Here is a 15,721-nt window from a genome sequence, read left to right as displayed (position 1 = left end):
CCATTAAAGCAGGCTATAAACCGGTGCGCGTGCCCTGTTTGTTAGGAAGGAAACACAATAATTCTGTTCATATTGCTTCTAAACCAAGATATGAGAAGAGCAACTTCCAGGCGCCGTAAAAAGTGGTAGAGGCCTTGCAGAGGAGTGTCTTTACGTTCTGTCGAAGTGGCCGGCTCAAATACTGTAGCCTTTTGCTTCAGCAGCTCCGTAGAAGTATTAATTGTGCACTTCGCACATCCCAGACGCTGATGTGTCGGTAGTCACGTGCAAACTTTGGAAAGTTGAAAAGGCAGCGACAGCGTTTTGTTCCTAGTACGTGTTTAGAATATGGTTTCATTTAAACTACAATGCTGATTTTCAGATGCTGGCTTTGGTACTACAAGTGGAGGAGCGTTCGGAACATCAGCCTTTGGGTCGAACAATAACACTGGAGGCCTCTTTGGGAGTACACAGACAAAACCAGGTATTGCTGTGCTATGCCTGTAGTGCAGAACGCACTCCTGAAAGAAGGATATTAAAAAAAAAAAAAGGGCAAGGGAGGAAAAGAAAAAAAAAAAAAAACCACAACAAACCCAAGCGACCATCAACAAAAGCAGCAACAAAAACCAAACAAGCACCCCCCCCTTCCCCCGACCCCAAATCAACCAAAAAAACCCAAGCAATTGATGAATGCAAATTATTAACAGTCTGTTTCTGTCTTCAGGAGGATTATTTGGTTCGACTACATTTAATCAGCCAGCCACCTCCTCCACAAGCACTGGCTTTGGGTTTGGAACATCAACTGGGACGTCGAATAGCCTGTTTGGAACTACCAGCACCGGCGGAGGCCTCTTCTCATCCCAGAATAATGCCTTTGCGCAGAATAAGCCTGCTGGGTTTGGAAGTGAGTAAAACTGCTGCATCTCTCTTGGGCGCTGCTTAGTTTCTTTGATTGAAGAGCAGAGAACGCTGGGTGTACCTGTGGGTCTGGTAAGGGGTTCATGGCGGGGTTTGGTGGTTTTTGTCCCTGAAGGACACAGTGTGAGGTTATTGTGGTCCGCAGCAGCCAAGAGTGAGCCTGATAGGCTACCAAATCCATAGTTGCGATTCTAGCCATGAGTTTTAAAATAAGTTGAAAAAGGTGGTCAGCTGGCATTTTCTATTCTTAAATACCTTTGGGCGCTGCTTGATTTTAGCTTTTTATTCTGCTGTTGTAGAGCAGTTATAGTTGGTTTTGCTTCTGGCACTGGAACGCTTGAAATGCCTCTTGAACTCTACTGTAATTCCCCGAAGCAAAAGCAACTGCTTGCAGACCCTTCTGAGAAGAAACCTCCCTGATACCTTTATATACGTGGTTTTCTTAGCGTTGTCAGGAGTAGAATGAAGCTGGCTGCTGTGGTTATTGTAGTACTTCCCGGGGTGATGAGTTGGGGGCAGTCTGCTGCTGCAGAATATTGCCTTAGCAGACTATAGGTTTCCAGCACTGCTGTAATTTTTTTTTCCTAGCAGTTTCTTCCATTTCCAAACTATTGTGTAATTTAAATAAAATATTTGGGTTTCAGTTTTAAAATTCAGGTTTAGTTTTAGTACTGATCTTTCTTTCTTTTTTTTAAGACTTTGGAACTAGTACCAGCAGTGGAGGTCTCTTTGGAACCACTAACACTACTTCCAATCCTTTTGGGAGTACATCTGGCTCTCTTTTTGGCCCAACTAGTTTTACTGCTGCTCCAACTGGCACGACTATTAAGTTTAATGTAAGTCCTGGTTTTCCTTCTTAATCAAGCCTGTTTACTGTAGGAAGCATTACATTTTGCAGCTACGGTCTTAGTCACTGACCTGAAATTTAAAAATGAGTCGTTTGTATGCAAGTAGGCAGTGGTTTGAAAGCATCCCCTTTAGTGCAACTGTTGCAGTGGAAGTAGGATGTATAATTAACTCCAAAGAGCTAGACTTCTTTTTATTCTGAATTTGACAAACTCCTCAAACACTGTGGAGTAAGGCCCTGTCGAGACTTGCTAGGTTTACAGCTGTGTTAAAGCTGCAGAGGTAAACCAGCACTTAAAATTGAGCCTTCTCGGGAGTTCAGGGTGATCAGAGCTAAATGCTCACAGCAGTGGGGGTTAGAGACATCTGGGAACGGGTCAAAATAAATGCAGTTCTCTTATAAGTCAGCGTGGCTTTGGGAATGTAATCTGAAATGCGAAGTCTGATCCCCTGTGTTTTCTGGATGAGTTTCCTTTAAGAAAGGGTTGAATAACGTCTTGAAAGTTCTGTGGCAGTTGAAAATGGAGGGTGGCTCGGAAAGGAAGCCATCCTGGAAATGGGGTAACTGGTGTCTGCTGGAAAGAGGCATTCTTTTCCCAAACACTTGTCTGTGCAAATCTCGGCCCTCTTCCTTCCTCGACCGAGCCGATTGAACAGGCCGAGGCACTGTTATTTCTGGATGTAGACAGAACAGTGAGCGACCTGAGCAGTCTGAGTGGCGTTGATGTACACTTTCGTAGCGCAATTAAAAAAAATGGGGGATAACGAAATCCGTGAATAGGGGATTTGTATCACAAATTTCGGTAAACCGCTTCTAAAATGAAACTGGAAAATGAATTGCGCTGTGTTGTTTTGAGTGCTACTGGGGTAAATTCCACTGTTGATTGCTGCCGAGCATGCCTCATCACTGGGTGAGGCCCCAGCTGTACAGGTAACAGCAATACGCTGCTTCAGGTCCTGTGCTAAAGTTAGGTTTTAACAGCATCTGCCGAGAGACCGCGAACTGTGTTCATGGAAATGTGTCTAGATTTTAAACGTGATATCTTGACCTCTTCTCTTGCAGCCACCAACCGGTACAGATACTATGGTAAAATCTGGAGTTAGCACTAACATCAACACCAAGCACCAATGTATTACGGCTATGAAAGAGTATGAAAGCAAATCTCTCGAGGTCAGTCGATGAGTGTTCAAGCACGCTTGTCTTGGTTGGCTGTTCCTTAGTGCTGGCTTAGTAGACCTTTTCTTGAGTCTAATAAGTATAGTCTGTGCTCGTTAATATCAGTGCAACCTTCAATATCTGCATCGCTCACAGAAGAGAGGTATCAAGGAAAACACTTCGTGCATCGCCATATTAATTGCGTTTGTTTTTAAATGCTTAACGCTGCCATTTTTGAAGAGCTGAAATTCCATCTCGTCATATACCAGAAGGGCGAGAGATCCTGTTGGGAGCAATCCTGCCCTGTTGAGATAATGGCAGAATCTCGGGCAAAACTCAGAGTTGTTTAATATAAACAAGCGTTCCCAAGGATTTAAATTGAAGCCTTTCCATTCAAGTTGACTTATTTGATACTTCAAAACAGGTCTTACACTCAAAAGATGTGAAAAAGCTCTGGGAAGTAAAATTGAAGCCCAGACGTGAATCTAAGTTTAGGTTTTGTTTATGGTGGTGTTCTTTAAAAATGTGGGTGTTAACAGCTTTGCTTGATACCCTTATCCTGGAGCGGGCTTGAAGGCTGTGTAAGCCTGCTAACGGCACTGTTGTAACCCTATCCTGTGTAAAAAGAACGTGTGAAGAGAACTGGTTTTTCCTTTGCTAGGAACTCCGTTTAGAAGACTACCAGGCAAATAGGAAAGGGCCCTCAAATCCTGTAGGAGCAGGAGCAGCCGCAGGCTTGTTTGGGTCTTCTACTGCTACATCAAGTACAGCTACGGGACTTTTTGGCTCTTCTACTACTAACACAGGCTTTTCGTACGGACAGAATAAAACTGCTTTTGGAACCAGTAAGTACTACCTGTCACTGGCATTACTGTGGCCAGACACGCAAATACTCTGTTAAGCTATTTAAAATTCTGTAATGAAAATAGACGAGGAAATACTGGTGTGAGCTCAGAATTCTACTAGTTGTGTTATCGACATTCAGTAATCAGATTCTTTGCCATAAAAATCTTTCCAATTCAAACAATTCATTAGAGCATCTGGCTTTACAAGAAAGTCAGCTAGTTCCCATGGGTGAGTAAAACAATTTGAAGTAAAACCACTGGGATGTTGCTAATGATCAGTAGGGTGATGGCGTGAGTTGGTTAATGGTGAAGTCCAGATTCTACTTCTGCTAAGGACCAAACGTTAAACTCCCTGGAAATGGACAAGTTAACGTATATAGCCTAACTAGACTGTGCCAGGAGCTTTTCCCCACTGTAGAGCGGGGTTAGGATGTGGACCTGTTAGAGGTTGTGCCATCCCGGTGTCACGCTGTCCACTTTGGTATTCTTGGTCAAGAAGTAAAAGCTAGGTATGAAGTAACTAAGTAACATAAGTGCTTGCATGTCTGGCAGTTGCAGGTCAGTTGGGCTAGCCAGTTAGTGGACGTTTCTGAATTTAGCATAAAACAAATGGTGCTGAAAAGTTCAAACACAAATTCTATTTTTATTCGTTTGTGCTGTAAATGTAAGTAGATATTCATGCTTGTGGAATTAGACTGTAAACAGAAGATCAAAATCCTACGGTCCGTAGAAACAGATTATCTGCTGTAGGAAAGGCTCTGCTGTCTTGGGTTAGAATTGTGTCTGCCCTTAATGATGGGCACTGCTGGGCTTAATCCCTGGGCCTGCTTCAGGCCCATGTGGGTTGAGCCCAGCTGCTGTCCTGGAGAAAGATCAGCGTACAGGTGGCCGTGTTCCTCTGCACGCCATGAAGGTGTGGTTCATTGCAGTACAGGGACTGCCCCACCTGACAGCCCTGCGGGGCCTCACGTATTTCTCGTGCAGTCAGCTCCGAAGAAGGCGCCTCGTTCCGCAGAGGTCGCGGCGGCAGTTGTGAGAACGAGCAACAGCTCTTGTCTATCCGATTTTTGCCCCATCACATGTGAACAGCCCTCTTCCTTTGGGGAGAAAAAGGGAGAAGGTGCTTGACGTTCAGGTAGAAGTTTCTGTAGCAGTGGTTGTGTGGGTTGGAGAACAGAACCGGTGCATGGGGCACTGGCTGCCTGCCCGCCTCTTGCCCAGCGAGCTCTTTTCAGGCACTCATGGTACGGCTTTCTTTGTACAGTGGAGAACAAACTGACCCTATCAAAGCTGGTCAGATCCATCTGTGAGGTAAACTTGCTGGTAATTCTTGGGTGCTGCGCTCACACTGGCTTTAGGACAGGGAGAACCTGATGAAGTATCTGATACGAGCTACTTCCATCTGAACGTGCTGTGTTGACGACGCCAGCTGTTTCGCTGTTCCTCGGAACCGAAGCCTCTTTTTTCCTGTTTGAATGTGCTGAGTGTGGGAACGTAGTGGGTTCGGATAAATACTCGAGGGGTTTTTAACCGATGTGTTTGTGTTGTAGGTATGACTGGCTTTGGAACAGGAACAACAGGGGGTCTTTTTGGTCAGCAATCTCAAACTACAAGTCTGTTTAACAAACCGTTTGGTCAAGCCACAACAACGCAGAACACTGGCTTTTCTCTTGGCAATACCAGCACTCTGGGGCAGCCGAACACGAACACAATGGTGAGATAAATTGTTTGAACCCTTAAAGGTGTAAGTTGTGGCATAGCTACTCCAGCTAGACAGAGGAGGCTGCGATACCGTGCTCCAGATCTTCCTCAAGTTGTAGTACAGCTTCGTAAACCTAGGGTGCAAAGCTTTGAACGCCGCTGTCTGAGCTAGCGGCTTCCTGCCCACCACAACTTTTCATTCATGGTCATTGGACAGCAATACAGCTTTTAACAATAACTTTTCCCATTCCATTCTTTTAGGAGCCTGCTCTGTCAATTCAAGTATTTCTGATCACGTTCACACGGATAATATAATTCCATCGTTAACATTCTGTGGGAATTCATTAACAATTCTGTACTTTCTGGTGACTGATGAGCAGCATTCATGGGCTCTTTTGATAGATGCTACATAGCTGTAACTTGTTGCATAGCTGGGGCTTTGGCTCCAGATATACTATATTCTTTCTGAATACGTTGTGACTTCTCCCAGAAAACATGGTGAAATGTTTCTTTTCCGTCTCCCTCACTCGAAGTGGTGAGGAAATTCCAATATCCTTTTAAGCTTGGAGCATAAATTCTTTAATTTTTTTTTTAAATTTCCTTTTTGTAACTAATTTCTTGGAGAATGACTAAGCTTCTGAAAGACTTTGCACCCATCTTCTTCCCCCAGAAAAAGGGTTATGTTGTAGCATCATTGTATTCATGGCCGTTGTGTGTCGATGCTGTTCTCAGCAGTGCTAGCCTTGGAAAGCGTTGCAGCGTTATCTTAACCTGGCTCCTGTTTCAGGGTCTCTTTGGGGTAACCCAGCCCTCACAGCCCGGAGGCCTTTTTGGAACAGCTGCCAATACAAATGCTGGTACTGGATTTGGAACCGGAACTGGTCTTTTTGGACAAAATAACACAGGATTTGGTGTTGGCGGTTCGGTATGTTTGTACCTTAATAATAAAAAAAATAAAAGGAATAAAATAAAAGGAAAATAAAGACAGATGGCTGAGAGCCCTGTTACCTGGGTGTTGACCTCCATGAATGTAGCATTGTCTTAAGCGTTAAGATGCCTAAGATGCAAAAATAGCATAGTTTTGTGTAAAATGAAGGATACAATATAATAGAAATGGCGTTTGCGAAATAATTTTTTTAACAAGCAGCGTCTTGAGTGATAGAAGACAGCAAGAGAGGTGGAACATCTCACTGTCTGCACATTGCTAGGGATGCCTCAGCGTAGTGTTGAAAATACAGGGGTTTAAATTGTGATGATGACTTAACCAAAAATGAACTTCGTTCTTGGTACTTAGTCATTTTGGCTTTAATGATGGGAAAATACTCGTTTCCAGAAGGTGCTTGCCACGTACTAGCGCCTGTGGCTCGCAAATAACGCGCCACTCTTGGGAGTCTGGGTTGTGTGGTCTAAGCTGTGCCTGCTGTTAGTTCTGCTTTCTTGCCTGCAGTGAAAGACTAATGCAGTTCTTTTAACGTCAGCCTGTCGGGTTTCCAAATTCATGCTTTCTTCCTTTCAGACCCTGTTTGGTAACAAGCCTGCTGGATTTGGAACCACCACGACCAGCGCTCCCTCGTTTGGTACAACCACTGGCAGCGGGCTCTTTGGTAACAAACCAACCCTGGCTTTAGGAACCAATACAAACGGTTCCAATTTTGGTACATATAGGAAAAAAAAGTGGGATTTCAATCACTTAAAACTATACTGCATATACCACACACCTGGCTGCTGAATATCGCACGCTAAATGGTTATGAATGTTAAAATTGTCAGGTAAGCCATGCTTCTGGTGCATGTCGCTGCAGGGAAACAGCTTGGCTGCTGTTTTATACCTTTCCTCTTGGTGGTACTCCCTGACTCGAGAAGGTGGTTAAGTAAAAGTATCACTCTTTCAGTGAGTGCTTAAGAAAAGGTGTAACCTGTAATTGAAAACTTGTGAAGTCAAAGAATTCCTGCAGCACAGAGGTTTGTTAAGAGGCTGTAAATGCACTGTGGTTGCAAAGGAGTGCTGGAGGAGATGGGGTAAAACCAGGGATATCTGGAACTTGATGGCAGGGATAAGGAGATCTTGCACTGGAGCGAGGGTAAAATGAAGCAGTTCCAGTTTAGCTGGTAGCTGTTGTCTTTCATGGTGTGAAGGATCAAAGTCCTGAAGAACTGGGTCTCGTGTTAACGCTGGCCTCTGACGCTAATGTTAGAGAGCTGGTGTTGAATGAGCGCGCAGTCAAGCAGGAGAAACGTGTGGTGATAGTTCGAGTAAATGACAGTCTTCCTTCAGGGAACTTCTGTTGAAATCAGTTTTGGGGTTTTTTCCTTGACTCTGAGAGCAACAAAACTGTGTTCCTGCAATTGAGCAGAAGTGGGTTTAGAGCCTAACATCTATCCTTTTTTTATTTTATTTTAATATTGGCAATAAAGTCTAAAATGCAATTAGCCTGCCATAGCAGCCTGCCAGACTAAGACAAAGGGAGGGAACTGTCAAGGTTTCAGGCTGCCAGAGCAGTGCCTTAGCAAGCACGGTTTCACTGTGGTGGCCAGCCTCGGGCAAACCGTTATCACGCTGTTGGTGAAAGTTGCTTCCAAGACCCTTGTTGCACTGTTCTCCAAGTTCTTCGTAGCCACGTTAGTGCGCTGACGCTGTCTGGTAGCAAACAATGCTGATTGTAGTATGTGTTTCTAATTTGCCAGCATTACTTGCAATGGTACAGTTGATAGGAAAACTGGAGTTTGGTTCTAAGGTGTTTCTGATGTTGCTCCATGACTGCAGTTTTCTGGTTTAATTCTATCTTTGCATACTAACAACCATGGGATGGCTTCACAATCTTCAGTTTAAGAGCTAATCTGTCTAATGTTAGATTTGAATTGTACTTAGTTACAGTTAGAGATGTGCCTTTGAATCTGAGTTGTTACCTGCTTTGTCGGTAAGAATTGGAGAAGTAGGTGTGTGGTATAAACAGTATAAAATGGGATTTGGTCCTTCCAGGTAGTTAAAGAAACTTAATACACTTTATTCTGTTGCCGGGTACGTTATCATCATGTCTGTCCTGGCTTTCAGTAAAACCTTGAAGTTTGTAACAAATTGAAAAGCCTAAGGCGGCACAACAGTACTTTTCCTGTACTGATGTTTTCGGTATTCTGTTCATAACTCAAATACCTCTTTTACCGCTGAAGTCCCTTCTTGCTGCTTGTCAGTTTAACTTGCACTGTTGGACACAGTCCGTGAAATTTGACCTTAACTGTGGCAGGGCTGCCTTTGAGCCGGTGACGCTTATTTATTTAAACATATGTTTTTAATTTCATTTCTAATAGTGTTAGATTAACGAGTTACTGGTTCTGTTCTTGAAGGTTTTGGCGCCAACACTGCTGGAAACAGTTTGTTTGGAAATAAGCCTGCAACTGGGACTCTGGGAACCGGGCTTGGAACAGGGTTTGGAACAGGTAAACAGTTTACCAGCTTGTTTCATGTCAGCCTACGCCTAGTCCTCAAACTTCAGTGGTTATATAGCCTTGGTACTGCGTGCTAACTCTAATGTAGTAAAGGCTGTAGACGTTTTAGCTTGAAGCCATGAATCTCAGTCTCAAATCAGAACCCAGCATAGCTTGCTAACGCGGTGCTAAGTAACCTTTTAGAAATTGTAGGCAGCGTTGCTTACAGCGGTGGCTACTGGCTCAGAAAACCGGTGGCCTGCTCTGTATTTGAAGTCTCTGGTCTGATCGTGTGAGTCTTGAGTGTCTGTAGCATTCATGGACGCGTTGAATGTTTCTTGCAATTTAATAAATAATTGATTCTTTGTTGTGGGGTAAATTGGCTTGCAAGTTTGTCACAGTCTTGTAGTAAATGACAGTCATCTCTCCTGCCACAGCTCTTGGAGCAGGACAGACTTCTTTATTTGGAAACACCCAGCCTAAACTTGGTGGCACACTGGGAACAGGAGCATTTGGAGCACCAGGATTCAATACATCAACAGCTACTCTGGGCTTCGGAGCCCCTCAGCCTGCTGTAGGTAAGTGTACATTAACCCCAGTTTAACTGCTGCTTCCTCCCTTGTTTCAGAAGTGCCTGAGCGTAGGAGCACATCCCACCCAAATGCTTTTAGGGGGGAAAAAATGTTTGAGCGTCTGTTTGAGGCCGCTTCTGTTTCTGGTAGCAATGGAGACTGTGTTAATGACACTTTTTTGTGCTGATTTACATATATATATATTTTTTTTAAAGTAATTCAGAGTTACTTAACATTACTGATAATTGCAGCTATTTTAGAGCTTTGTCTTCAAGATTACTAACATTTCCCATCACTGACTTTGGGGCAGCAACGGTAGGTGCTTACAAAAAAAATGTAAGGGAATCGTAGCGTTAGCTTCTTCAGTAATTTCAGGTAGGAGAGCTGGAGGGACTTAATTAGCAGGTATGCAGTGTCGCTGGTGAAAGGAATGGTCTTCAGGCACTCGTGCTGGCGTTTTGTAAGTTGAAATGTCTACCTCTTCCAGCAGCGTTCACCTTGTTTGGCAGATCTGAGCACGTTATGTGAACAGCGTATGTACCTGAGGCTCTCGCCCCCTGAGGCTGTGGTTTCAGGAAAATGATTTTAAACTTGGGGCAGGAGGACAGCGACACACACGTGGCACGCGACGCTGTGTGCGAAGGCGGGCCCAAGAAAGATGGTTGACCTTCAGAGGTTGCCTCCTGCAAGCTCGGGAGACATCCATCCCAACGAGCAGGAAGTCAGGCAAAATGACAGAAGGCCTGTGCGGGTGAATGAGGAGCTCCTGGAAAAGCTCAAATGCAAAAAGGAAGCGTACAGGAGGTGGAAGCAGGGACAGGTCGCCTGGGAAGAACACAGAGATGCTGTCTGAGCGTGCAGGGAGGGGTTTAGGAAAGCCAAAGCCCAAGTGGAACTGAATCTGGCCAGGGATGTCAAAGGCAAGAAGAAGGGCTTCTGTAAGTGTATGGGTGACGGAAGGAAGAGGGGGGGCCGATAGGCCTGGGGGTCGTGCTGCCCTCCGGATGGACCTGGGTGGGATGGAGAAGTGGACCAGCAGGAACCTGAAGAAGCTCAACAAGTGCCAAGTCCTGCCCTGGGGAGGAACAAGCCCAGGCACCAGCACGGGCTGGGGCCACCTGGCTGGAAAGCAGCTTGGCACAGAAGGTCCTGGTGGGCACCAAGCTGGCCACGAGCAGAGGTGGCCAAGGGGCTGCGTGGGGAGGAGCGTGGCCAGCAGGTCGAGGGAGGGGACCCTCACCTGAGAGGGCTGGGGCTGTTCAGCCTGCAGGAGAGACGGCCCCGGGGCAAGGCTGCCAGGAGGACGGAGCCAGGCTCTTCCCAGCGGTGCCCAGTGCCAGGCCCAGAGGCCACGGGCGCACACTGGAACGCAGGAGGGTCCCCCTGAACATCAGGAGCGCTCTTCACTGTGAGGGTGCCCGAGCCCTGGCACAGGTGGCCCTGCTTGAGCAGGGGGCTAGGAAAAAGGTGACCCTCAGAGGTGCCTCCAGCCGCACTGCTCTGTGCACACCCCTCAGAGTCACTGCGTATACTAGTTATGACAGGCCAAACGTGGTTGAGGGAGCTACGTTCTTGTCATGATGAAATACTCTCTCATCAGTGTGTTGCAGTCAGATTTTATATATTTCTGTCTTGCTTTCATCATAGTTCTGTATTTCTTATGCTCGGACCTCCCTTGATGTAACCCTACAGATGAGCCAAGTATTCTCTTTGTAGGCAGCAGCTGCAGTGGGGCAGCGTAGGGACGGGTCTCGCTGGTGAACATCTGCTCAGTTAAAGCAGCTTTTGATCTGGGAGGAACCACTTGTCTCGGTCTCCTCTTGACTTCCCTGCAGACTCTGTCTGACAGAAGCTGTTGTTTCCGAGAGTGGTTTTGTTCTTCTTGGGAATGCACAGATTCAGTCTGGTTTTCTTGGAATTAGAATTAAACTGCTTCAGGTTGCTCAAAATGCTTGATAGTGTGAACATTTACAGTATTTTAATGGGAATTAAAATTAGATGCTAGAAGATGGGGAGACAAATTAAGATGCCGTTGTTGCAGAGAGGACTCTAGACCTGTAAGCTTGATTGCTGTAGCAACAATATCAAAGCTTGGCATCACAGATTTTTTTTTTTTTTTCTTAAAAGGTGTTTTAGAAGTCAAACGTTTTAGTTAAAGGTTTTGGCAGGCCAGGCTCAATCTGCTGATGTGTAGCTCTCCGTGCCTTCAGCTTTTCGCAGATAAAAACTTTTGGAATGTGGTTGCAAATTCTAATGAAGGAATAGAATCTGATTTCTTCCTTCAAACTGCAGCAGAAATGGTGACTGAAGAGCAGGGGAAAGAAACGCTGAAGTTTTAGAAATTTGAATTCCTGTGAGGAGATCCTCTGATTGGAAGGATATCTTTTCTACCTATGTTGGTTCTATTAGTAAAACTGTTAAATGCTAAAAAATGGTGTTCTTTTTATAGCGCTGACAGACCCAAATGCATCAGCTGCCCAGCAAGCCGTCCTTCAGCAGCATCTCAATAGCTTGACTTACTCACCCTTTGGAGACTCTCCGCTCTTCAGAAACCCCATGTCAGACCCAAAGAAGAAAGAAGAGGTAAGTGTACGTAAACATTAAACTCGCTTTCTGGGTAAGATTTGAAATGACTTTTACTTGTGTTTTGTGCTCGCTGTCTTCACTGAAGTACGCAGTGAGCAGCAAAATAAGTTGCCACCTGTATGCTCATACTGGTGCGGTGGCTTTTTATGCTCTCCAGGACGCAAACTGCTTATGCTGTGGCTTTGTTTTGCTGCTTTTGACTGCATCAGAGCCTTGGCTTTGGAGCTCTTGTTATGCTGACTGCTGCTAATTGAGAATAAAGATGGCTAATTGTCTGTGCTTGGAATATTCTTAGTGTTTACCTTGAGCTTTGCTTATGACAGTCTCTTGCCCTGTTGATTTGTTTTAAAAGACAACAAAACAAATACTTTTCAGAAGAGAGAAGTGGTATGAAAATTCCAGTTCTACATCTTTTTGTTGCAGAGGCTGAAACCAACTAACCCAGCAGCTCAGAAGGCCTTAACGACACCCACCCACTACAAACTGACTCCGCGTCCAGCGACCAGAGTGCGACCCAAAGCTTTGCAGTCGGCCGGCTCTGCTAAGTCTCATCTCTTTGATGGTCTTGATGACGACGAGCCATCCCTATCCAATGGCGCATTCATGCCAAAGTTAGTTTTTCTTTTGTGTACGTTGGAGGGAGGAGGTGGTGCAAGAATATTCTGATCACATTCAGTAAACTCCTGGGTACTGCCCTAAATTCCATGGCTGTTTTGTGACCTGTTGAAATATGAATAGCAATAACATTTTCTGTAAAACTTGAGTGGAACTGTTTTCTGTAGAGGAGATAAAAATGGTCAGCTTAAACTGTTAAGGCCAAATAAGCTGTAAAATGAGGTCATCCTAGGCTCCTATAAAGTCACTTAGGCATATTACAAGGAAAGCTTGTATGGTGTAATACTTCCTGCTTCTGAAATACAAGTGTCATTAGGTTTGCTAACGCAGGCAGTATGAAGCCAGTTTTCTGACATCTTCATAGCCCAGCACTGGATCTGTTTCAGATACACCGATGTTTCTGTGAGAAATGAATGCTGATGCTGCGGATCTACCCTGCTGAAGCTTTTGGGTTCAGTCTTCAAGAGCAGTGGCAATCAGATTGAAAAGGGAGTTGGAAAGCTTTGGAGTTTAGTATAAAACAAACAATAAAAAACTTTGGAGAAAGATGCTTCAGTCATTGAAGGTCCCTCTAAGCACAGGGTTCTTAAAAACATTTTGTAACTTTTGTGAACTTGGTTTGTCTTTAATTTAGCCTGAACCATCTGTTCACTTCCCAGGGAGAGAGCAGAGTATGGAGTTACTCAGTGTTCCATTGAAAAACACCAAATGAACAAAAGATCAGAACACAGGGGTACTTAGACTTCTTTGAGTGTCGTTGGCATGGATGTTCAGTGATCTTCAGATTGCTTCTAGAGTGACCCTGCAGCGAAGAACCTGCATCTGTGGGCCAGCCTTTCTGTGCCGGGTTCTGTGCTTCTGCTGGAAGAAAAGCTCTGTTCTGTAAAACAGATAACGCTGTGGTTTACTGCACTTGGGTTTTGAAGCTTTCAGTGACTTGTGCTTTTTACACTTGCTCATAAACCAAGGCCTTGACTGGAAGTCCAAAAGGAGTTTTAGTATCTTGGTTACTGCAGTGCTCTTACAGAAGACTTCATATGTCCTGAGTGTGGGGTCAGGTCTTACACAGCTAGTTCCTGGTCCCTGGAACACAGGAATTAAGCATGAAACATATATTTATGCGGTGGACATATCCAAATTTCTCTTTGGTGGTGTTTTTTTGGTTTTGTTTTGTTTTTTTTAGGAAGAGCATCAAAAAGTTGGTTTTGAAGAATCTCAATAGTAGCAATCTGTTCTCGCCTGTCAATCGTGAAAACGAAGACCTGGCTTCTCCATCAGAGTATCCAGAGAATGGAGATCGGTATGTTGATTCATCGTGCAGGTGTTTATACTTGCAAGAAATGCAAATGGGTTATGCCTGTCTCTAAAGGATTGTTGACAGAATAGGTGGTTATTTTCAGGGATGTCATCTTAGCTGTCCATTGGAAGCAAGTTGACCTGTTGTGAGATTAATTTCCTCTTAAACTGACCATATGTTCTTCCTGTGTGGTCGCATACCGATTCATTCCATCCAGAATGGGGAGTTCAAAGCGGAATGACTGCCTTTGTGGATATGTCTCTCTTCGTTCCCTGTAGCGAGAAACTAGGCTGTTTCTTGAGGGAGGTGACAAACCTGACCCGGAGGCGAGCACCACCCCTCCTTCTGCTTAGTCCTCCTCAGTGATGCGGGAATTGCAAGGAAGCTCCGCTGATCCTAATGTCTCATAATAGTCATGTATTTCCTGCGTATCCAAATGAGGAATCTCTAAGGCCCTTTCCCCCCAGAAGCCTGAATACCTACCTCCTCTGAAGATCTGCGGCCACATTTCAGATGAACTCCTTGGGTTTTTTGGTGGGGTTTTTCTTTTGTTCTTTTTAACCAGAGGCTGGAAAAATCCCTGACCAGCTCAACGTTTTGATTTTATTTAAAGCTGCTAGAAGTAAGAACTGATTGTGGAAGTGGGGGGAATGTTGTTTCTGATCACCTTAGTCCTGACCTGGGCAGTTCATAACGGGGCTGAGGGATTCGTTAGCTATGTTGCCAGCAGCCAGGTACATGGGCGGCTCTGAGATGGTGTTTTGGAGTGACTGTCACAATAGCATTCCCAAGTTTGATTGGATCATGGTGCCTGCAAGACTTACACGCTGTTTTAGAAAAATGGCATGATTATTTTGGGTGTAAAAGTCTGTAAGCCTGGTTCACAAATCACTGAATCTTTCAGAGGGGAAGTGACCTTGGGAGGTCTCTGTTCCTCAAGCAGCCTCAGCACTGAAATTCAGACCTGGTTGTTGTGGACTTTGTCCAGCTGGGTGTCTCAGACCTCCACGGATAGAGATTCTGCAGCCTCTCTGGGTCCCTGTTCCGATGTTCGTCCTCATTGATTTCCCTGTTTTAATTTGCCTGTTGCGCATCTGTGGAGAGCCTGAATCTTGTCTTGGCCATTGGAAGGCTGCTATTACACGCCCCCCTTGCAAGCCTTTTCTCCCGACTGAGCAACCCCTTTCACTGAAGCTCTCCTCACAGGGCCTGTGCTTTAGTCCCCCAACCATCCTGGTACCCCTCTCCTGGTCTTATGGCTGTCTTTCGTGTAGTGGGAGCCCCAGGTGAGATGCAAAGCAGCGGAGGTGGTCTAACAAGGGCAGAGTTACGGGGGATAATGGTTTCCTTCAGTCTGCTGACTCTGCAGTTCGTGCGGTGGTCCTGTTTGCTTTTTATGTGAAAAGACACCAGAATTTTAATATTGACGTAAGTCCCTTAGAACTAAATAATTAACTTTTATTCTTCAGGTTCTTTTTGTCAGTACCTCCCGATGAAAACCACAGACAAGATGGTGAGCGAGAGGAGGAGGAGGATCATCACGAAGTGACTAGGTTTTACACTAACCCCATTGCCAAGCCCATCCCGCAGACCCCCGAGAACACTGTGCACAAGCACCAGAACAGCATGGATGATACCATTGTGGCTCTGAATATGCGGGCGGCCTTGCGGAATGGTCTGGAAGGCAGCAGTGAAGATGCCTCATTCCATGATGATTCCCTTCAGGATGAGCGCGAAGAGGAGCCTGAAACCGTGCATCACCTGCATCCTGCAGGTTAGACTGC

The 15,721-nt window shown here is 45.2% G+C and overlaps 1 protein-coding gene across 11 annotated transcripts in view; it reads left to right on the top strand.

Annotated features, from left to right (window-relative positions):
• Positions 1-15,721, top strand: part of NUP98 (nucleoporin 98 and 96 precursor) — a 39,703-nt gene that overhangs the window by 4,234 nt on the left and 19,748 nt on the right. For 8 of the 11 annotated variants that reach the window (XM_087759361.1, XM_087759362.1, XM_087759363.1 and 5 more), the window contains 14 exons: positions 362-463; positions 704-883; positions 1,594-1,733; positions 2,807-2,914; positions 3,561-3,744; positions 5,295-5,458; positions 6,233-6,370; positions 6,962-7,049; positions 8,787-8,879; positions 9,305-9,445; positions 11,889-12,022; positions 12,449-12,636; positions 13,824-13,940; positions 15,407-15,711. In XM_087759361.1, coding sequence (XP_087615487.1) covers positions 362-463; positions 704-883; positions 1,594-1,733; positions 2,807-2,914; positions 3,561-3,744; positions 5,295-5,458; positions 6,233-6,370; positions 6,962-7,049; positions 8,787-8,879; positions 9,305-9,445; positions 11,889-12,022; positions 12,449-12,636; positions 13,824-13,940; positions 15,407-15,711 — 2,082 coding nt within the window. The remainder of the gene's footprint in view (positions 1-361; positions 464-703; positions 884-1,593; positions 1,734-2,806; positions 2,915-3,560; positions 3,745-5,294; positions 5,459-6,232; positions 6,371-6,961; positions 7,050-8,786; positions 8,880-9,304; positions 9,446-11,888; positions 12,023-12,448; positions 12,637-13,823; positions 13,941-15,406; positions 15,712-15,721) is intronic. The other 3 variants (XM_087759368.1, XM_087759369.1, XM_087759370.1) reach the window with 1 other exon arrangement.

Source organism: Nipponia nippon, unplaced genomic scaffold, assembly GCF_047370975.1.
Source record: "Nipponia nippon isolate SJK-2023a ecotype South Korea unplaced genomic scaffold, ASM4737097v1 scaffold_2, whole genome shotgun sequence".
In the NCBI taxonomy this organism is placed as follows: domain Eukaryota; kingdom Metazoa; phylum Chordata; class Aves; order Pelecaniformes; family Threskiornithidae; genus Nipponia; species Nipponia nippon.
The sequence above is the reverse complement of the archived record's forward strand: the minus strand, read 5'-3'. Positions and strand labels throughout refer to the sequence as shown.